At 35.6% G+C, this 23198-nt stretch overlaps 1 protein-coding gene across 1 annotated transcript; it reads right to left on the bottom strand.

Annotated features, from left to right (window-relative positions):
* Positions 1 to 5741: 5741 nt before the first annotated feature.
* On the bottom strand, positions 5742 to 22782 carry LOC123702652. The gene is made up of 4 exons (XM_045650414.1): positions 22770 to 22782; positions 7438 to 9281; positions 6831 to 6974; positions 5742 to 5839 (listed from the first exon to the last, which is right to left on the bottom strand). The coding sequence occupies exons 2-4, from the start codon at positions 8957 to 8959 to the stop codon at positions 5742 to 5744; spliced, it is 1764 nt and encodes a 587-aa protein (XP_045506370.1). The 5' UTR covers positions 8960 to 9281; positions 22770 to 22782.
* Positions 22783 to 23198: the final 416 nt, after the last annotated feature.

Here is a 23198-nt window from a genome sequence, read left to right as displayed (position 1 = left end):
TATCATACAAGATTAATGATATATAAATCCTCTTTCGCCGAACACTGTCATATGTATGCACAAACGTTCAAATAGCGTAGGAACGGCATTTACAAAGAGAGTTTCAAAGCAAAATTGTAGGGGAAATACATTTTTAAATGTCGTATACTGTAAGTTTAAGCTGTGACGTTGATGACGCCTCGGGTGGGATCTTTGAGTAACGAAAACTGTCTTTACGTTCAATGTTTTGGGATTTTAAAACCGAATGGATCTGGCCCTAATGATATGGTCGTTATAGATCTGTGTTCTATATTATGTAAAGCAGTATCTGTACCTATTATGCGGGTTTTGGTCTATGTGCATTGTGCACGTAGCTCGGTCCAGATTATTGCGTGCGCTATTTTCCTAGAGCTGCTTCGGCGCTTCGCGCAGCAATTGCTTCGAAAGACTGCTCAGGAATCTTATGCCTCCTCCACACTACTCGCGAAGTTCCTCGGCGAAGTACTCGGCCGAAGTTGACTGAAGTCCGCGGTGCTACACTACACACTCGTTCAACTTCGCGAGGAACGCATACGTTCATATTCAGAACGAACTTCAGGTAACTTCGTGCCCTTTGACTCGGGCGCAAAAACCGACAACAAATAGAAGTCGGCCGAGGCGAGGTAAAGTTGGACGAAGTAAGCCGAAGTGCCTCTCTACATTATTCTATTCGTCTAACCTCGTTCAACTTCGCGAGTAGTGTGGAGGAGGCATTAAACGTAAACTAACACTAATGGAAGTTACAATAATAATATTTTAAAGGAATTATAACTCACTCGTAATTTGGCTGTTTTAATCTCGATAAAGCTATCTATAAGAATAATTGACCTAGATAAAGTTAATGAGACACGGGCCTTCTATGAGGGTACAGGCACATCCACCACGCTGGCCAAGTGCGGGTTGGCGGATGACACATGTCGTCGAACTTTTGATTCTTCGACCTGTCGGTTTCCTCACGATGTTTCCCTTAACGTTCGAGCAGTGATGTTACAATATGCGCAGATAAATTGAAAAATCTATTTATTTTCTGTGCGCTCGCCTGGTCTCGAACCCCGGACTTATCGATTCGGTCTCATCACTGAGCCACTACTGGTCTATATTTTAGCAATAGCCGACCACTCCACGTTAAGCTGTTTCAGTAAAATATTATACAAAATGTAACAATAAAACAAATTGGCCATTATTCCAAGTGGTTATCTCAGTCAAAGGTGAACGTGGTCATTAGATGAATTACTTTTACAAAATTGAAATCTCAAGGCCGATGGTCCTTCGAATATCTAATTGGATCCTGCCTTTACGACTGAAAGGAATTCTTATCTATTTCAATTTAAGGCTGTGTTCATTGTGTTTGATTTTAAAAGAAATTATATAATTTAAAAAATTACGATTTCATTGATTAGTACGTAATATAGTACCTACTTACATAATAAAAAAATTGAAACTTGAAAGTTAAAAGTAATTGTGAATAGTAGAGTGAAAGTAGAATAGTATAAAACAAAGTCGCTTTCTCTGTCCCTATGTCCCTTTGTATGCTTAAATCTTTAAAACTATTTTTTTTTATTTTTTTATTAATAGATAGAGTGATTTCAGAGGAAGGTTTTAATGTATAATTTATTAGGTTTCAGATAAAGCGGGCGAAGCCGCGGGCGGAAAGCTAGTAAATGTATAAATACGATAACATTACTAAACAAATAATTAACTATTTAGATTTCAAGGAAAGCCAAATTCGGAGTACCTATATTTATTATTTTGAAAACAACCCAAAGAAAAAGGAATTTTTAAATATCCATAAAGGTCTCTAAATTATGACATAATCAGGCTTCACTTGGCTATTTATATACAAATATTTTTGCAAATCTGGCAGTTGTATGAAAAAAAAAGTTGATATCCTTGTGAACGAGCCTTTACGCCAAATGGACAATTTTCCGATACGAACAAAGAGGGCCCTGATGGTCCTGATTGTTATTGTATTAACAAAACAAATATCGAATAATCAAATAACGTTTTGATTTTGCGGTAAATTAATGAGATATTCTATATTATAAAGGTTATATCGAAAGCTAAATAAAGCTCGATCGAAATGTTCGTACTCATATTCAGTTGTAAGAGTATTATAATAGGTATGTATTTTATTATGAATATACTTTGGTATTACAACTATGAACCAAAAAAACGGTTAATAGTTATTATTATTACCTAATCTATAATATAAAATTGAATCGCAAAATGTGTTGGTAAGCATAACTCGAGAACGGCTGAACCGAATTCGATAATTCTTTTTTATAATATCCCACGGTTCTTATAGAGAGAAAACGTACCTTAACATGTACCACGATTACGGTATATTTGTACCGTGGCAAAGAAGTTTCACTTCTGACACGTGTGTTCGGCGCTCACGCTCTTTTTTACGAAACTTTTTTTGTCTGTATATTATTAAGCTATTGCATAGCTTCTAACGCGGGCCTTGAGCGCGGGGACCGAATCGAGAAATTCCGTAGGTAACGAAAAAACCTCACGCTCCCCACTCCGACGGGCGGAGGTGTGGCTTGAAGGCATAGCATGCAATAGCTTTACCGCGGCCGCGGCAGTCCCCGAGTGCTACACGTCTTTTTATGTATGTGTGTTAAAACACATTTTCCTGTATCTTAAACCCACACTAAGTACTGAATCCAAGAGGCGCTTGTCAATCTAATGGATTTGCGGATCAATATTTGGTCAGGCTTGCTGTAAGCTTGTGCAGCTTTGATCTTTGTAGAGGTAAATATTGTGTTTCAATTATAGGTGTGTGCTATCAACGATAGAGATGCAAATCTTAATATATATAAATCTCGTGTCACAATGTTTGTCCTCAATGGACTCCTAAACCACTTAACCGATTATAATAAAATTCGCACACCATGTGCAGTTCGATCCAACTTGAGAGATAGGATAGTTTAAACATGTAAGTATCACGGGCGAAGCCGGGGCGGACCGCTAGTAATTCTATAAATAAATGTGTAAATATAGAAATAATGTTTATTGAATAACTACGACACGCCAATAAAAACCAAGAACAAAAAAATGTGTGCGTGTACTAGTGTACACACGTAAGAAGTGAAACTTCTTTATCACCTTATTTTTCAAAAAATAATTTACTATATGCAACTTTACAGAAATACGTTGAATCACGCGTGGTAGGGATAATAAAAAGATGGCGCGTAACGAAAAATGTCACGTTTAACGAAAAAATGAAACACTAAATTTTCTTTCCAACCCCGATAAAGAAGTGTCACTTCAAAAAGGATGTGTTTGTTTCTTAGTTTGTTTATAAGTTTGAACTGATTATCTGATTTGCTGTTACAATTTCACGAGTAGTAAGTAGGTGTATTATTTCTCAACATAGATTTATTTTTTAGCTTTAAACCTGGCATGGTCGCTATTTTTAACCGACTTCAAAAAAAAAGGAGGAGGTTATCATTTCGGCCGGTATGATTTTTTTTTTTACCGATTACTCCGAAGTTTCTGAACCGATTTACGTGATTCTTTTTTTGTTCGATGCGGGATGGTGTCGAATTGGTCCCATAAAAATTTTATTCGGATAGGCCCAGTAGTTTTTATTTTATAAGCATTTTTGTCTGTAGGTATTTGTAAATTTTGCAAGTGCAAGTTTGAAGTCGGTTGTTTTTAACGCAGTTATCACTTGTGAGTAATATTATTTTTGAATATTCTTACAAAAAGGTCAATTTTAACAGAAGCAGAGTATATAATAAAAAAAGACGTGTGGCACTCTGGGACTGCCTCGGTAAAGCTATTGCATAGCATGCATTCAAGCCATACCTCCGTGCCCGTCGGAGGGGGGAGCGTGAGGTTTTTCGTTACGGAATTTCTGGATTAGGTCCCCGCGCTCAAGGCCCGCGATAGAAGCTATATATAAGCAATAACTTAAAAATGATATCATAAGCACCTGTTTGTAAATAGTCTGACAAGCTTATTTTCCCTAGCTTCCCAAAATACTACCAATAAGAAACAAACTACCTTCTACACGATGTTAAGAAAAACGTATATATCCGGTGGTTTAGTACAAGCAAAAACCACCCTTATTACAAGTTAATTAAAACTATACGTATTAGAATCTACGAAGCGAATATCTCTCACCGAAAACGGCCGAAACGTCAAACGGAAGAGATAAAGTTCGCACATAAATCGGCAACGTCGCACGATCGCGATAAGTTCGGCTGACTGTTACACCGAATTATAAGAGATAATGGTAATAGAATTAGTGGGGAATTAAAGTATTATGTGATAATATGATACGTTGTAATACAAGGCTGCATAATTAGTGTTGTTACACTGAAATGGAATTCAAAATTGTAATTGTTAGTAGAAAATAAAAATGGCTTTCGCTTTATGTTGCTCGTTGTAACGTAAGGTTAAAATTGTAGTAGTGACTATCCACTATACAGTGTGGCCCAGATTTGATGTAAAATCAAAGGAAGAAGGAGGAGTATTATTTTAGATGCTGATACTTTATCTGATAATGTATGAAAAATACGTAAATAATTGGCAAAAGGACTATCAGGGACATTCAATTAGCAAGCGGGGAATCAGCCCTAAGTATTGTAAAAAAGTACAGTTCGATTCAAACTCAAGGGCGGTTCGTTAGGTGCAGGTGCGAGTGCGGGTGCGCACAGGTAAACGTCCCGCTAATACCTTCCTTTCTGCGCATCGGATCGTACGATATTCCGAGCCGCCACTACTTACTAGTAAATCTTAGCTAAGAAATCTTGTACCTATACTCTTCTTGTTTTCTCCTTATAACTAAGTACATGTAAATCCTTTAAAACCATACTAAATTCTAGAACATTGTGACAGACAGTCGTTCCTCTACGTAGAGTCGCTTGACACCGGAATCTAGCAGTTTATGGTAATGGGATTAGTAGATTTCCATGTTTTACGGTTCTATACATCTAGAAATATCCTTGAAACTTCTTTTTGATTAGATTATATTGTATGGAAGTCAGGTCGTTTGTTAGGTTGGAGAAATTAGGTTTGTAACAAGAATAAGTGAATGAAGATGAAGAGCCATAGTATAAATATGCTGTTAAAACTAGATGTAGTTTTGTTAGGTTCGGAATGATGAGTGTGCAAGACTGGGGTCTTGGGGCTTCAAAAAATCAAACCATCTAAAGGTTCTAAAGTATATATTTTGATAGTTATTACAATGACTCGTACAAAATATATAATGAAAAGGACAATAGCACGCCTATAGGAGGCGTGTGTCGCGTACGACGCTCGAGGTAGAAGAGAACGGGGCCCCGGCTCTGAGGAGGGGCGCGGGGACGGCGCTCGATCGGGGAACCGGTTTCTTGATGCCGTCCCTGCGCCGCTGTCGCTAGGCGGATGCCTAGACATACTGGGGGCCGTTGGAGACTTCAGGCTCCAAAACCGTTTCTGCGTCATCCAGCAAGGGCAAAGGTACTTCACACCTCGCCTGTAGGAGCCGGAGGTGGTGGCGACTTCGGCCACTCGTAAAATTCCATCAGCTCCAGGGAAAAGCTTGGTTACGCGTTCGAACCTCCAGTTTAAGGGAGGAACATTGTCCTCCTTCACCAACACCAGGTCGCCTTGTTGCAGGCATCTGACGGGAAGACGCCATTTCGTCTGCTGCTGCAGCTCCGCGATGTACTCGAGGTCTCAGTGGCGCTAGAACTGCTGCCTGAATACTTCGAGTCTCTGAAGCCTATCTAAGCAGTTCTGGTTATGTCCGCCGCGCACGGCGATGGCAGCGACGTCAGCGCACGGCCGATGAGGAAGTGACCTGGAGTAAAAGGTTGGAATTCGTCTGGAGAGGAAGATAAAGGATCATAGGAAGGACATAAAGGTCGGCTGTTCAGGATGGCCTCTACTTGACTGAACGAAAAATGCCAACTCTTCAAATGTCAAAATGTGGGCATTCCCTAAAATTATTTTAAGATAAAACTTTGCGCATCGTACTCCTGATTCGACCAGGTCGAAAGAACGAGAAGAGAAAGCCGGTTCGAATTCAAACTTAATCCCCTCGTTTGAAGCAAATTCTGAAATTGAACTTGACTTTATAATATCGTTAAGCTATTGCTCCGACAAAAATTTAAACAAAATAAATTAATAAATTAAATAACATTTCGTTATTTTACATCCCCTCCCACGCATATAAGTAATAAAAAAAGGGACCGGCTAAGTCAACGCAACACTAATGAATGTGAACGCAAAAACGAATAGCAGCTGAGGAGCAGCACTGTAGTAAACGCTAGTGCTCCTGCTGAAACAACAACTTAGTCAGCTGAGGAGCAGCATTGTAGTAAACGCTAGTGCTCCTGCTGAAACAACAACTTAGTTAGCCGGTGCTTGGCATGGAGAAGAATGGGGTGACACATATCAAGTGTAAAATAATAAATAAAAATAAAAATGATTGGGTGTCGCGAAGAATTTTCAATTCATTGGGGAAACTATTCTGCTGTGCCAGCCTACACAAATGTTAAAGGACGAGTCAAGTTCCTCAGGCTGTAGAACACCGCTATGTTTATTATTTGTATATCGACAGTTATGAATAAATCGTAATAAATAAGCGAACGCGCGCTGTAATATCGTAAGTTTCGAATATCTGTCAAAATCAATAAAATTACCTACATATTTATTCCCCAATTAAATCATTAACGGCAACATTAACCCTTAATTCTAATAATAATAATGCTAATGTTCATTGCAAATCGCGGTCAGTTGCATAGAGGCTTATGTAAAAAAGACAAAACAAAAACAAAATCACAAATTAATATCAAATAGCCTACTACTACTACAGGCTTCAACACAATGCGATGCGTAATCAGCCGGGTTCATTGACGTGGGCACGTGACGCCATTCATCGTCTTCAGTAACTAAAATACTAGCAATGCGATTTGACACAAATGTTTTTAATTTACTATAACGAGATTTAAGCCAACCTGAAAAAGTTAATGAATCGGTTACATGAGTCTTGCCAAAATTTAGTCAGCGACTCGTTAAAACTGTGAAAGATGCACAGTGTATTGTATTGCAAAAATGAATTAAATAAAATGTCGCTTGATCTCGAAGGGGCGCTAACTGGCCCGGCAATTACCCAACCTAACTTCGACTTGCGCATAACCGGCATGCCCTGACCTAACGTAATCTGCTCGGATCCGATTAAACTCCAAAAAATGTCAGCACCGATTAATATATCAATTGGACCGGGCTGATTAAAATTGGGATCTGCGAGTTTGATGTTACGCGGCAAATTTAAATGAGACACGTCTATGTATTTATGCGGCAAATTAGCGGAAATATTAGGCAGAACTAAACACGATGTATCAAAAATGACATTATTGTCATGTATAGACCTAATTTGCAAGGCGCAACGTTCAGGAGTTTTAAACAATGAAATATTACCTACTCCTCTTAAATCATCAGAATTGTGTTGCGGCGTTAGTTGCAATCTATGTTTTAATTCATTAGTTATTATCGACGTCATACTGCCGGAGTCTAACATCGCTCGTGCCGTCACGTGGTCGTTGCTAACGGGATTGTATACATGAATGAGCGCTGTAGGCAACAACACCTGAGTTGAATGGGAGACGGCCATATGATTGGACGCGACTCCGGACTCGCTCCGCGACGGCGTGGGCGAGTCCATAGTTTGTGTATTATCAGCCTGAGTAACCTCCCTATGTAGTAAAGTATTGTGGCGCTTCTTACAAATACGACAGGGTCGAGATCGGCAACGGTGTGAGGTGTGCCCCGCCCTAAGACAGTTGAGGCAGAGCTTCAATCGAGCAGCGCCGGCGATTCGATCCTCGATGCTCAAGGACCGGAACGACGAACAGTCGTAAATGCGATGACCGCCGTTGCAGAAGAAACACGAAGCCGATGGGAAAGAAGAAGCAACGGGAGCGGCTGAAATTGTGAAGGTTTTCATGTTTACGGACTTGTCTGACTTGTTATGAGAAACAAAGTGTTCCCGCTTACTATTGTTATTATTAAACGATTTATCTAATAATTTATTGCGCTGTACTGATTCTAAAACGTCAGCACGACCCTTTAAAAATTTATTAAAATCAAATAATGACGGCATTTTATCGTCGTTGAAAGAAGTATTTTTAAATTCTTCCCACTTCAAATTAGTATTATTGTCGAGCTTAGCCGAAACCATATGTATAATTAAAGTATCCCAATGATCAGTGGGCTGCCCCAATGTATTTAAGGCGCGCAGATTTTTAGACACATGATCAACTAGGTAACGCAAAGATTTCGCCGACTCTCGGCCTATAGGTTGTACATTAAACAAAGAATTTAAATGGTAAAAAATTAATTGTCTTTTGTTGTTATATCTCTCGCAAAGGAGACGCCAAGCTACGATATAATTGCAATCGGTAACCTCTAAATTGCTTATAACTCGAGCTGCTTCACCTTCTAAGTACGAGTTCAAATAATGAAATTTATGAATGGACTTGATGCGCTCGTTATTGTGAATAAGCGATTCAAAGGTATCGCGAAACTCAAGCCATTTAAAATAAGAGCCATCAAAATTCCCTATATTTATCAAAGGTAATCTAAAATTGATTTCGTTACCTTGATGACCGCAATGAGCTTGATTTTCGGACTTTACACTTGCTAGTTCACAGTTATTCTTGTCAAGTAACTTTTGGGCGCTGGCTATTAGAGAAATAAAATCTTGTTCAATTTCATCCCTTGCATCAATTTCGGCTTCCATCGAGGTTGGATTCTCGATTTCGATGCGCGTTTGCACATCGTCGAACTGCGTGAACAATGCACGAAAACGATCCAACCTCAATGCAAGTTCATCCATTTCTTGCGAAGAAATATGATCGCTATTAAAAAGATTATTGATATAATTCTTAAATTTAGTTAAACGTCCCTTAATGGAGGATCTAGTATTTACGTAAGAAGTCATATTTCGAACAAAAATATATTAATTATAAATCGACAAGAAATGGAGGAAGAATTAAATTCAAATTAAGAAAAATAATATAAAAGAAATACGTAAATTAATCCGGCTTATATTCACTCGGCGCTGGCGCAGGGCGCGTGCGTAGTAACAGCTGGCGGCAGATAACGGGACTCGAGCCGAGTCACGCGGTCCGGCACTGGCAAGCAAAGCGAAGCGTTTAGGTATCTAATGCAAATTGCAATGGAATATTTACGTAGGAATTTATGAATTTTAGCTTTAAATTGATGGGATGAGTGCAAGTTTATTCAATAATTAAATGAAAATACTAATGCCATTTATGAAATAAAATAATAAGAGAATATAGACAAGCAGCTTTTAATTTAATAGTGCAAAAAATATTGCGAATAGCTCAAGTAAGCCTGTATAGCATGAAGCTAATTAATTTTAATGTAATGAAACTCCTCAAAAAAATAATAAGATAAAGATTTTATGCAGATATGTGCGAGCGGATCGATCGGCAATTTAGATAATTTCGAAAAATAAGGAAATTAAAGCCTGAAAAATCGATATTCACTTGCGCAGCATAGGCAATAAAAATGCGACTAAAGCTTGGCCTAGTGAAAGTAAGAGTGGCAGAGCTTGATAGTCAAGAAGAGAGGAAATTTGTATGGAAAGAAAAAAGGAATAAAAGGAGTGGTTCACTTCCCTGCTGGACCGTGGCTGCGGCACCTGGCGGCGTCGGCGGGTCGGCGGGTCGGCGGACGCTCCTGAGTCCTGGGTGACGTGGCGGGCTGCACGAAGCGACTGGGACGGCACGGCGAATAATTGCTGTCTTAGTCTTCGTACTCGGTCTTCCAAATTGGTCTTCCAAATTAATGTTCCACCCGAAGGCGTGGCAATCCGTGACCTTTGTCCGTCCTTCTGTGTGCCTTGCTATCACGTCGGGGTCACCATGTGCAACACTGGGGTGGTGACCCCGACGTGATAGCAAGGCACACAGAAGGACGGACAAAGGTCACGGATTGCCACGCCTTCGGATGGAACATTAATTATTGTACTACGTATTTGGAAGACCAATTTGGAGGACCGAATACGAAGACTAAGACAGCAATTATTCGCCGTGCCGTCCCAGTCGCTTCGTGCAGCCCGCCACGTCACCCAGGACTCAGGAGCATGTGCAAGACTGGGGTCTTGGGGCTTCAAAAAATCAAACCATCTAAAGGTTCTAAAGTATATATTTTGATAGTTATTACAATGACTCGTACAAAATATATAATGAAAAGGACAATAGCACGCCTATAGGAGGCGTGTGTCGCGTACGACGCTCGAGGTAGAAGAGAACGGGGCCCCGGCTCTGAGGAGGGGCGCGGGGACGGCGCTCGATCGGGGAACCGGTTTCTTGATGCCGTCCCTGCGCCGCTGTCGCTAGGCGGATGCCTAGACAATGAGGTTTGTAGCAAGAATTAGTTTATTCATAATGTGGTTCTACACCACAGCATAAAAAATGCTGTTACAATTAGATGTAGTTTTGCAACATGGCTTAACCATGTTGGTTTACGTGTATCAATTACCTTATATATTTTGTATCATTGAGCCTTACACAATATTTACATCAAAAAGAAAGTCTTGATAGTTTCACTTAAACTTGATAGAACTGAAGAAAGACTTTTAATGATATGTACTTAAAACATGAACAAAGGTTAAAAAAAGGGTCGGAGCCGAACAAGATTTAGAAACTAGTTAAGAGATAATACATAATTATTTTATTATTGTAGGTATAATGTAATTTAAATTTCCAAAAATATTAAATTTAAAACAAAATTTCAATATAGAAGATCTGGCAATATACCCTATACCTTTCTACCATAATATTGACTATAATGAATTATGAAACACATTAGGTATATAACTTATTGTTTAATGTATAATGCATTTCTATTAAAATTGGTAATATGGGAGATCTGGCTATACTATTTACCATAAAATTGTCAACAGGAAGTAAATATTCATACATTCACACCAAAAAGCAAGGCACAAAGGCCCCATTACTGCATCCAGACTCACCCAGGTGTATCTAAAAGCAGCCATATTTTAAGAGCATTATACTTCCATCGCGAAAATATTCTCTTTACGTTGAAGTGAGTATAATATTGAAAGCGTTGGTACAGCGCAAACCTTTGTCATCATAAAGATCTCTCTAAAAACTGGAGCTCCGTGTGGTATAAGTTAAAGTCAAGAGCGGATTTTATTATAATAAAATATATGTGGGAATAGGATAAAATATTAAGATGTATTTCATGATTACTAGTTTTATTTTTAGTCTGTGTTTTTCTATTATTTAATCTGTGGACATGTTATCTGTAGACTGTAGATTTTTGGTTGTCTATGACTTGACTTTGTGTTTTTTGGGTACGATGTAATGGAGGATTGTTAAAATGTATTTTTGATATGTAACCGGTGTCTGGGAAATAAATCGATTGGGCGAATTTGGCTTTTCATTTACACCATCCCCACATAATTTGGGGGCTCGTCCGGGATACGGGATGGTGGAATAAAGAAAAAACAGACGAAGACTATGATGCCGGTGATTTAACCTGATTAAGAATTTACGAATTACGAACGAAGACTAAGATTTAAAGAAGCGATTATACGATTACGACTTGAAGACTATAAAACTTTTTATTTACATTATTCAACATGCCGCCGAAACGAGTAAAAGATGATGATGATTGTGGTGAACCATCGCCGCGTATTTCCTTCAATGACTTAGAGAAATCAATGACGCCATTTTCGGGTGATGATGCCTATGGCATCGAAACATTCGTAAAAGATTTTGAAGATATTTCCTCTTTAATGCAATGGGGCGAAATAGAAAAACTCATATTTTCGAAGCGGCTTCTCGCGGGAACCGCCAAGCTATTTTTACGTTCACTAAGTGGGACCACCACGTGGGATACACTTAAGTCTGAGCTCCGTGAGGAATTTGGTAAGAAGTTGAACAGTGCAACTGTTCACAAGAGACTTTCAACTCGCCGGATGAAGATGAATGAGACTCATCAGCAATATTTTTTACATATGAAGGAACTTGCAGTACTTGGGAATGTTGAAGATGAAGCCCTGATGGAATATGTCATCGACGGTATTAAAGACAGTGAGTCCAACAAAAATATTTTATATGGCGCTTGTAACATTAAAGAATTCAGAAAGAAATTAGACATTTATTCAGAAATTAAGAAAAAATCATATTCACCTAATAAGATTCAAAGTAATTCAGTATCAAAGTCCATTGGCATGAAAATTCAAAAAACACTACGAGTAAAGAGATGTTTCAATTGTGGAGATTTAGATCATGAGTCGCCTAATTGTACTAAAGGCATTAAATGTTTTAAATGCAACTTGTTTGGCCATAAATCAACTGAATGTTCTAAAAGTATAAAAAAGAGTTTGGAAATTATGTCAACTAAAAATAATATTGATGTGAGACCTTTCAAGAAGCTGAAAATAAATAATATTGATGTAGAAGCCCTGATTGATACCGGAAGCGATGCTAATTTAATAATTATGTCTTATTTTAGGAAGATTCAAGGTGAAAAATTGTTATCTTATAGTTCAGGAACAACAGAAACTTTAACTGGAATAGCTGAAAAGGAAATTTATACAAAAGGATCTTTCACAGCAAAAATTGAAATTGATGATTGTTATTTTGAAACTTTATTTTATGTTGTTGATGATGGCGCTATCCCTGTCAACATTATATTAGGAAATCCTGTACTGAAAGAAGTAGAAATCAATTTTAAATCTGGAACTATCACTGCAACAAGAATATTACACCTTACAATGCTAGAGAATGAAAATGAAGATATCACAAATATTGAAAACAAAGAATATAAGAATAAAATACAGAATATTATAAAAGAATATAACCCCAAAAGATGTACTAAAGCATCAAATGTAAAACTTAAAATATTATTAACCGATGATGTACCAGTTTATCAGAATCCACGACGATTGTCACCTTTGGAGCTTAACATTGTTGACAAACAGATTAAAGAATGGCTTGATGAAGGAATAATAAAAACAAGTAAGTCTGATTATGCTAGTCCAATTGTGCTTGCAAAAAAGAAGAATGGAAACTATAGATTGTGTGTTGATTACAGGAAATTGAATAAGAAGATTATTAAAGAAAGATATCCACTACCACTCATTGAAGATCAATTAGACAGATTAACTTATGCAAAAATGTTTACCTCGCTTGATTTAAAAAATGGATTTTTACATGTGAATGTTCATATTAATAGTCAGAAGTATACATCATTTGTAACACCACGAGGTCAATATGAATTCATTAAGATGCCTTTTGGCTTATGCACTGCTCCTTCTGTTTTTCAGAGATTTATTAATGATATTTTTCAGGATCTTATTATGGATGGTATTGTTCTATCATATCTTGACGATCTCATTTTACCATTTCAATCTGCAGAGGAAGGATTTGTTAATTTACAAAAAGTATTTGACAGAGCTGAAGAGTATGGTTTATTATTTAACTGGGATAAATGTTATTTTATGCAAAAAAGTATTAATTACTTGGGTTATATTGTTTCAGAAGGTGAAATTAAACCTTCAGTGGAGAAAATTGCCGCTGTAGAACATTTTCAGACTCCTCACAATATAAAGTCACTTCAAAGTTTCCTCGGACTAACAGGTTATTTTAGAAAGTTTATAAAGGATTATTCTTTAATAGCAAAACCTCTGACTGATTTACTAAAGAAAGGTACTGTTTTTAATTTTAACTTAGACTGTGAAAAAGCATTTCAGAAATTAAAGTTTATTTTATGTCAATCTCCAGTTTTGAAGATTTATGATCAGAATTTAGAAACAGAACTACACACAGATGCAAGTGCTGAAGGATATGGTGCTGTATTATTGCAAAGGAGTTTAACAGATAATAAGATGCATCCCGTTTACTACATGAGCAAGAAGACATCCGCTACTGAAAAAAAGTATCACAGTTATTATTTAGAAATATTAGCTATTGTTGAAGCTGTTAAAAAGTTTAGAGTATACTTGCTAGGTATTAAATTTAAAATTGTTACAGACTGCTCCGCCTTGACTATGACATTGCAGAAAAAAGACTTACCTCCGAGAGTAGCTCGCTGGGCGCTCTTACTTGAAGAATATGACTACACGATTGAACATCGGCCTGCAGCAAGGATGAAACATGCAGATGCTCTCAGCCGACAGCCTATAAAGAATATAATTGTACTTACCGATACCGCAGCACGCCTGCGAAGAGCTCAAGATGATGATCTGCAAATAAAACTAATAAAGAAAGTATTAGAAAAGGAATCTTATGATGACTATGTTTTAGAGAATGGAATGTTATGGAAGATTAAGGATGGAAATAAATTAATGGTTGTACCTAAGAAAATGCAAAATGAAATTATAAGAAAACATCATGAAAACGGACATTTTGGTTGTGTTAAAACTGAGGAATTAATAAATAGAAATTATTATATAGAGAATTTAAAGGAAAAGATTAAAACAAACATTGATAATTGCGTGGAATGTATACTTAATTCAAATAAAAGAGGAAAGAAGGAGGGATTTCTACATGTAATAGATAAAGGAGATTTACCATTGTCTACTTACCATATTGATCATTTAGGACCGTTGACATCCACCAATAAAAATTATAAATACATTCTTACCGTTGTAGATGGATTCACAAAGTTTACATGGATTTATCCGACAAAGACACTATCCACCAATGAAGTAATAGATAAATTAAATATTCAACAACAGACGTTTGGCTCGCCGCAACGAATCATAAGCGATCGCAACACTTCATTTACATCCAACATGTTTAAAGAATACTGCGAAGAAGAAGGAATTATGCATCATACAATCACAACTGGTCAACCGAGAGGAAATGGTCAAGTTGAGAGAATACATAGAATTATTATTGAAGTTTTAAGCAAATTATCATCAGACGATCCTACAAAATGGTATAAACATATCAGTAAATTGCAAAGATGTTTGAATAACACATATCAGAGAAGTATAAAGATGTCACCTTTCCAACTTTTAACAGGAATCAAAATGAATGATAAAGATGATGATATTTACAATAAAATACAAGAAGAGTTTCAGCAACATTTTTACAACGACCGTGAAGAACTAAGAAGGATGGCGAAAGCAAATATTCAGAATATACAGGATGAAAACATTAAAAATTATAATAAAAGGAGAAAGAAGTCAAACAATTACGAAGTAGGTGATTTAGTAGCGATTAAAAGGACACAATTTGTACAAGGTTATAAACTTTATCCAAAATACCTCGGCCCGTATGAAGTTATTGAGAAGAAGAGAAATGAACGATATAATTTAAGGAAGATAGGTCAGGGTGAAGGCCCTCTGAGAACCTCAAGCTCAGCTGACATGATGAAGCCATGGGTAGCGACTGTTGACTCATCTGGGACAGATGATTCTGCAGGATGACCGTGTGGGAATAGGATAAAATATTAAGATGTATTTCATGATTACTAGTTTTATTTTTAGTCTGTGTTTTTCTATTATTTAATCTGTGGACATGTTATCTGTAGACTGTAGATTTTTGGTTGTCTATGACTTGACTTTGTGTTTTTTGGGTACGATGTAATGGAGGATTGTTAAAATGTATTTTTGATATGTAACCGGTGTCTGGGAAATAAATCGATTGGGCGAATTTGGCTTTTCATTTACACCATCCCCACATATATAAAATATTATAATTTAATAATAAAAACGGAAAACCATACTTTACTTTCTATTAATATTATGAAGTAAATAAATTACTTCATGATTAGTATTATTTGGATCCAGCTGTAGCATAAACGACTTTGTTATTTTAATTTGTGAGTAGGCGTCTACGTATTTCCAAGATACTTACGTAAAATTGAAACAGAAATAAAAAGGTTCTTAATTTATTATTAAAGCTTTTATTGTACATTGTTTTCATCATACTACTACCTATTGTACCTAACAGTTCATTTGGTATAAGGAAGAAATAATAATATTATTGGTTAGTTTAAACATTGATAAAATTGTTATAGGTTTTAACTTGAAATCGTTGAACATATTCTTCAACCCTTGTGATAAAGATACAAGTGTAGTACAAGATTCTAAGTGATAAAGATAAAGCAATAATAATAGATAATGTGTGACAAAATACATTTACCTGTAGAAATAATACAAATTAGAAAGCTAAAGCTTATAAATTAGACCACTTTTTAGTTGGAATTGGCGACGAGCCCCAACTTTTAAATCACGACGAGGCTGCCAATCGGGAGTTTTTATTTTACCTCCCCGATGGCTGAGACTCTATATATCTCTTTATTACTACAATAACGGGTAGAAATTCGTGAAAATTGGAATCTTCGTGAGGATTTGATAAAATGCTGATAAATTTTAAGTATACCTAGATTGCAAATTTTTTTGAAACTTTCCATTTAGGTAGATAATATTAAATGATAGGTATTTATTTGATTATTTTAATGATAATTTATTTATTTGCGAAATTGGTTCACTGGAAATGTAAAAATCCGTCTATTAGCAAGAACCTATAACAATGAACTTTCGCATATTATACTTACTTTCGCGAAATATGAATTATTTATGACTAAATATTCTGTTCTGAAATATTTACTTAAAAGCTACCTACGACATATCACAACGGGGGATAAGCCTCTAAAGGACAAAATTTGGTTAGACTCATATAAATGTAAGCAAGAAAGAAGATAAAAATGTTTTTATCTTCACATATTACGACTTATACCCGTTATATATAAACCGTTTATATATTAAACTTTTATATTATGAATAGCCAAGTTTATTTACTACCATATTCTCAAATCAAAGAATAGAAAGAAGAGCGTGTGTGCCCAGTACTCGGGTCAGAAGTGAAACTTCTTTGGTAAGATTCAAAGATACCAAAATCGTCGCCCTCCATGACGTGACTGTATTGCCATGAAATTTTACCCTCAACGCGCTTAAAGAAATTTTACTTCTAAACTAATCGTTTTTATTAATTTTATACTGGTACTTTTTATTGTATAATAAACGTTTAGACTTATATTTTTTTAAGTCTTACTAAAATTATACATTATCTATAATAAAGATGTAAGTAAAACAATTAACGAACTAATTAGGTATTTCAGAGCCTAGTTCCCTCGATGGCGAATACAAGGTGTGCTCGTTAAAAATATCTGCCTCTTGCCGTGACCTGATTTCGATTTTAATTTGCAATTCGTATTTATGCAGATCTAGCTCTCTGTACCTATACTTATTATAATGCATTGTTCGTTGAAATTCATTTTATTAAATTTCATTGTTTAGTTTTATCATGTTATATTGTATAAAAATTAATTACAGTAAGAACGATTTTAGCGTACCTACCATTCTTGTGTTTAAAATGTTATCATATAATATGATTGATTAATGATTATGATGAAGATGTTTTTTTTTAAGGAGCACATGATGTGATTAAAGAGAAATGGGCAAAAAACTAAACGAAAGAAGATATCAAAATAAATGTCATAACTAGAAGAAGGTGCTTCCTTTGGGATAATTGAAACATTTTTATGTAGGTAGGTACCTTTCACAGTCATTTTCAATGCCAGCTTTTCGAAAAAAAGGATACAAGATATTATTTAAACGTACGAAGATACTTTAAATACAATGTAACAGGAAATTATATTATTTTAATGTTATTTGCAAATTAAAGTAATATAAATTGACTTGAAAGACTTTTTAAATTATTACAATTTCAAGCTTAAAATTACCTACATATTGTTAGACATATGAAATAGACTCTAGCTCTAGCAAAATATGAAATACTACGAAAAATTCACCTTTCTTCACAGAAATATATCTCACGAAATAAATCCGCCTTTTCACTTACAACTGAAAGCTCTTCAAATTTGAAAGACACTATGTTACATAGAGCGTATAAGTAGATAGGTACCTACATTACTCTACACATCCCATTTTTCCTATTTAGGGGCCCCAACGTGAATATTTTTCGTACTGGACAACTATACTATGTAATGCGTTGTACATGTACATACCTGTTATAAAATACGTATGTCAATATTTAATTATGTACCACCAGTATGAAACTATATACCGAATCGTTGGTGAACTATTTTTTTATGTAACATGACGATTCAAGAAAGCTTTAAAAACGTTTAGAGAAAAAATTGTTGGACAATAAGTCCGATCCATAGTTTAAATAGATGTTCAAGCTAGTATACAATTTCAAAAAGTTAAATCAGCCAGAGAGTATTTTCAATAAATAGCATCTACGGAAATTGTCTAATAAGAGCAGTTGATGCTAAACTAATTGATTCATTCTTTAATAATAATAATTTCTAATCATCAAGAGGATTTTTTGCTTAGCGACCACCTAGTCCCGTAAATTCCATTAACAATCAACACTTAAATATAAAAAAATATAAATACAAACTACAGTAAACAATACAATCGTTTTAACTATAGAGGATACTTTTAAAATACTGGTTACGTTAATATCATAAGGAGCAATCGCAGATTCAATACACAATATTTTCTTTCAACCTCAAAATCAAAATGAAAGTCGTAGTAAAAAGTGAGAATGCAGAGCGTCGTCAAATTTCGAGTCAAATCTCATTGAAAACCAAATTCAGCCAAGTGTCCTTTCTCGTGATTTGCATAAGCAAAGCCTGATAACAGAGTCGGATTTGGTAGTTTGTTTTTCTTTTTCATGTTATGTTTGTTTTTTAAAGATATTTATTGAAATTAATGTGTCTTCTTTGGTTAGGTTCATAGATTCAGTTTGTAGATTAGTTTTATAGGTAATATTTATTCGAAATCAGAACGCCTCGTGTTTCGAAAGGAAAATAAAAAACGTTACACACACTGGTTTTTATGAAATATAATTAATAGCATAATAATATGCAACTTTAATTTTTAGTAAGTAATAATAATAATTAGGTATGTACTTAAATATTTCAAAATCGGTGAGTAGCTATGGATGTTTATTTGTTTTTATGCAAAATTTGCTTGTATAGTCTGAATAATTAGCGTAGGTCTATGTTACTTTTTAATCAGGTACCTACGTGTACCTACTTACCAAGTGGATAAAGTCGTTGTCTTTTTCTTATACTTAATATACTAAAGAAGTATCTTAATCAGAAATAAAATATAAATAACTTCAGGGCCCTAAATCTCCAAATCCGTCCCAACAAACGCCAGGTTAAGTTTTATCTCGAGCTGTGTCGAACTTCGAATGGGTGTGGGAACGAGCCATTTGTTAGAATTAATGCTTGCAAATACAATTTATAAGAGTATTTATTGTTTTCCATCTAACTTAGCAAGGCTTTGGGATCAGATAAAACTCGATTTTGTAAAGCTGTTTATAAGTGCTCGTTGAAAATGTACCTACCTACTCGTTTTTGTATCAAATGATTTAATTATGTACCTATTGCCTTACTAAGCTAGGGCCAGCTTTACCCGGGTCGACCCGAAATATTTGTTTTGCATAATAAAGGTACCTACTAATATTCAGTACCTACCTATAGAGTAAGGCTGGTTGCAGAGCTTGACCGACCGTCAGTGCGTACCGTCGGTCCTGACGATACGAATCAACAATTGTATGACTATGACACTAATGCGCATGACAATACCTACCTACGCGAGCGTATGGTCGGTCTAGCTATGAACGGTTTTATGAATTTCCATACATATGACAAGCGCGACTGACGTACGCACTGATGGTCGGTCGAGCTCTGCAACCAGCCTAAGATTTGGGTAGGTAATATAATTTGATATCGGTTCTATAGTTTTTGCGTTCAATTAGTTATTATTTAACTCATATACTACGTACTTAGCTACAAATAAACGAATAAATCGAATCTATTTTCTTTGTTATATTAATCTAGTAAACACACGCGGCTTTGAATGTTTTATAACTACGTGTGATTCCAAATTCAACAGACTTTCTCAATTCATTCCATATTTTTTGGCCTTCACATTTAAGCAATCTTTTATTACCTTCCTTTTTGATTATAAAGATCTTCACAAGAATATCTTCGTCATCCATCACGATCCGTAACTCCAAACTGACTTGCATATTCCGAATTCTGATAACTTTCTATAGGAATAAATCTGGGGACCTTTAAAAAGTTTTCCGATGAAGGAAACTTCGATTGATTCGTATTCATAATGTTAAAACGATTTGCTTCTGTTAGATTTTGGATTTTGATGTCTTCTCTCTAGCTACTTACGTCAAATTTTTGTGTTTTTTTAAACTATAGTCTGGCCGGTTGGCTTGGTTGGTAGTGGCCCTGCCTTCCAAGCCAGAGGTCGTGGGTTCGATCCCCACCCGAGGCAAATATTTGTGTGATGAACATAGAAGTTTGCTCTGTGTCTGGGTGTTAATTATCTATATAATTATTTATTTAGAATTATATATGTAAGTATGTTTATCAGCCATCTGGTTTCCATAACACAAGCGAAAGCTTAGTATGGGATCAGATGATCAGATCGTGCCGTGTGTGAAAATTGTCCTGAAATATTTATTTATTTTATAGTCACATTACAGTGCAGATTACATTATTTACTTTATAAGACATATTTTCTCTTTGAGTATTTAACTAACTTTAAATATAAGGAGGCTCACCATTGTCTTGTATGGTGAACTAGCTGAGCTCCGCGGTTTTATCCGCATAGCCCGCTCCTATTTGCCATGATTAAGCCTTCCTCGATAAATGGACTTAAAAGTAACATTGAAAGAATTTTTCAAATATGAGCCATAGTTCCTCGGATACGTACATTCTAGAAACAAACACACGTTTCAGTTCAGCTGTAATTTAGTCAATCTAAAATGATCTTTGACATCTTTACAATAAGGTATAAAATAAAACACAATGTCGTTGACTAATTATTTTTATTAGAATATTTCTCTATGTTTATAAAAATATCAATTACAGTAACAATATTCTAATACTGATTTATAAGTACATAAATAATGGCATCACATGATATAAAATTGATATTAAAATGCTTTTAGACGATAATAAATTCATAGGTATGTTTTTTGTCATTTACATAGATTTCTTGATAATAATTATATTTTGAATGAGTTTTATTTATCTTATAAAGACTTTGTTTTAGTATTGATTCGTCATAAAATAAAATAATAAATAAATGGTTAAAATAAAATAATTATAGTGATAACATTTCAAAATGGCCACAAATTCTAACAACCTACTTACTCTAAGATTATATCAATAATATAAGTATTTATTATTTACTAAAATAGTATTATTTACAATAATTATAAGATTAAACATTTATAATAGTGTAACTCAGACAATAATTTAAACCGAAAAAAAATCCATTGGTCTATGAGTGCTTAGTAGGTGCTCACTACACTTAACAAGCAGTAGCAGGTTCAAACCCATACTTGAGGTGTCCAACATAAACTAATAATATTATTAATTACTAGCTGCTCCGCGCGGTTTCACCCCCGTGGCTCCACTCCTGTTGGTCGTAGCGTGATGATATATAGCCTATAGCCTACCTCGATAAATGAGCTATCTAAACACCGATAGAATTTTTCAAATCTGACCAGTAGTTCCCGAGATTAGCGCGTTCAAACAAACAAACAAGCAAACAAACTCTTCAGTTTTATAATATTAGTATTGATTATGTATTGTTAGACGTAACTTTTGATTTAATATTTTTGTGGATGAATAGTTGTCAACATAGTTGTCATTATTAAAAGTCTGAACATGCTTAGCTGTCGAATACTATAAAAAGCCGCTTTCCTTTGTCTCGTGGCGCATTCGTACGAATCGTGCCTAGGGGCTCGGACGTTGTTTATACGACGTTCGACCCAACTACCTTCACTTTGCTAATAGTCGCTGACTCGCTGCGTTTTGTTATCAACTACCTACATCAATTAGGTAGCTGTGTAGAATCGCAGTACATTCTTATTACATTCAAATTAATATTTAACCCGGCCTCGCGTGTTATTTCTTACATCAGAAGCGGGATAGAATTCAAGCCCATACTTTTTAAATGTGTTTTGAGTTTACGTAGTTTTGTAACGGCATACTGGCGTTTGTGTTTTTTCGTGCGTTGTGTGAAGTAAAAGTTTGTTGCGTGGATTATTGTAACGGGAATGTAGTTCATCGAAGGAATTGTGTGTGCTATCCGGACTGCGCCCTGCGGTCCGGGGTAGTTGAGCCTTCATTTGTGTTAAGCGAACGTCGTGCCTATGTCACAAATGAGTAGGTGTTGTTCCCATGATACGCGAACGTAGTGCCTATGTCATGTGGATGTGATTGTTGTTCTGTAAGGTCAGTGTGGCCGAGGCAGGATGGTTGTGTAATCCCGAGATGAACTACCGTTGTACTGTAATACGAGAAAAGGCGTACGAGGACGTACGATTGTCAGTATGGCCGTGTTAGACGTAACTTTTGATTTAATATTTTTGTGGATGAATAGTTGTCAACATAGTTGTCATTATTAAAAGTCTGAACATGCTTAGCTGTCGAATACTATAAAAAGCCGCTTTCCTTTGTCTCGTGGCGCATTCGTACGAATCGTGCCTAGGGGCTCGGACGTTGTTTATACGACGTTCGACCCAACTACCTTCACTTTGCTAATAGTCGCTGACTCGCTGCGTTTTGTTATCAACTACCTACATCAATTAGGTAGCTGTGTAGAATCGCAGTACATTCTTATTACATTCAAATTAATATTTAACCCGGCCTCGCGTGTTATTTCTTACAGTATAATTAATGTTAAAATATTAACAATTAATTTCTCCAAAGATACAGAACTAATTTAAATTTATTTTTTATTAAACTAGACGTCTTTTATTATTAACACATACTTAGATAACAATAAAAGAAACAACTAGATAGTCCCTACTTTTAAAATAATGCTTTAGATAAGGCACAATACTACACAATTCATAAAATGTCTATATATGAATAATAATCACAGACAAACTGTCATTTAAGATTCCTAACTATTTCTAATCACTCATCTTCCCCATATTATAATTTCCTAATAAATAATTTTTATTTAAAACATTCCAAAAATATTTCATTATAATATTATTATCTATAAATAACACAACCCTGTACTGAAAAAAAAAGACGTGTGGCACTCGGGGCCAGCCGCGGTAAAGCTATTGCATGCTATGCCTTCAAGC

This window comes from Colias croceus, chromosome 24 (assembly GCF_905220415.1).
Source record: "Colias croceus chromosome 24, ilColCroc2.1".
NCBI lineage: Eukaryota > Metazoa > Arthropoda > Insecta > Lepidoptera > Pieridae > Colias > Colias croceus.
Note: the sequence above shows the minus strand (reverse complement) of the source record. Positions and strands in the feature narration are given on the sequence as shown.

What these genes read in the sequence shown, in the direction of transcription:
- LOC123702652 (XM_045650414.1), bottom strand. Translation starts at nt 8,959, where the DNA reads ATGACTTCTTACGTAAATACTAGATCCTCCATTAAGGGACGTTTAACT. An exon ending in TGATGATTTAAGAGGAGTAG is followed by an intron (nt 6,975 to 7,437) that starts GTAATATTTCAT and finishes TAACTTTTTCAG; the next exon opens with GTTGGCTTAAATCTCGTTAT. An exon ending in ATCGCATTGTGTTGAAGCCT is followed by an intron (nt 5,840 to 6,830) that starts GTAGTAGTAGTA and finishes CTTCCTCTCCAG; the next exon opens with ACGAATTCCAACCTTTTACT.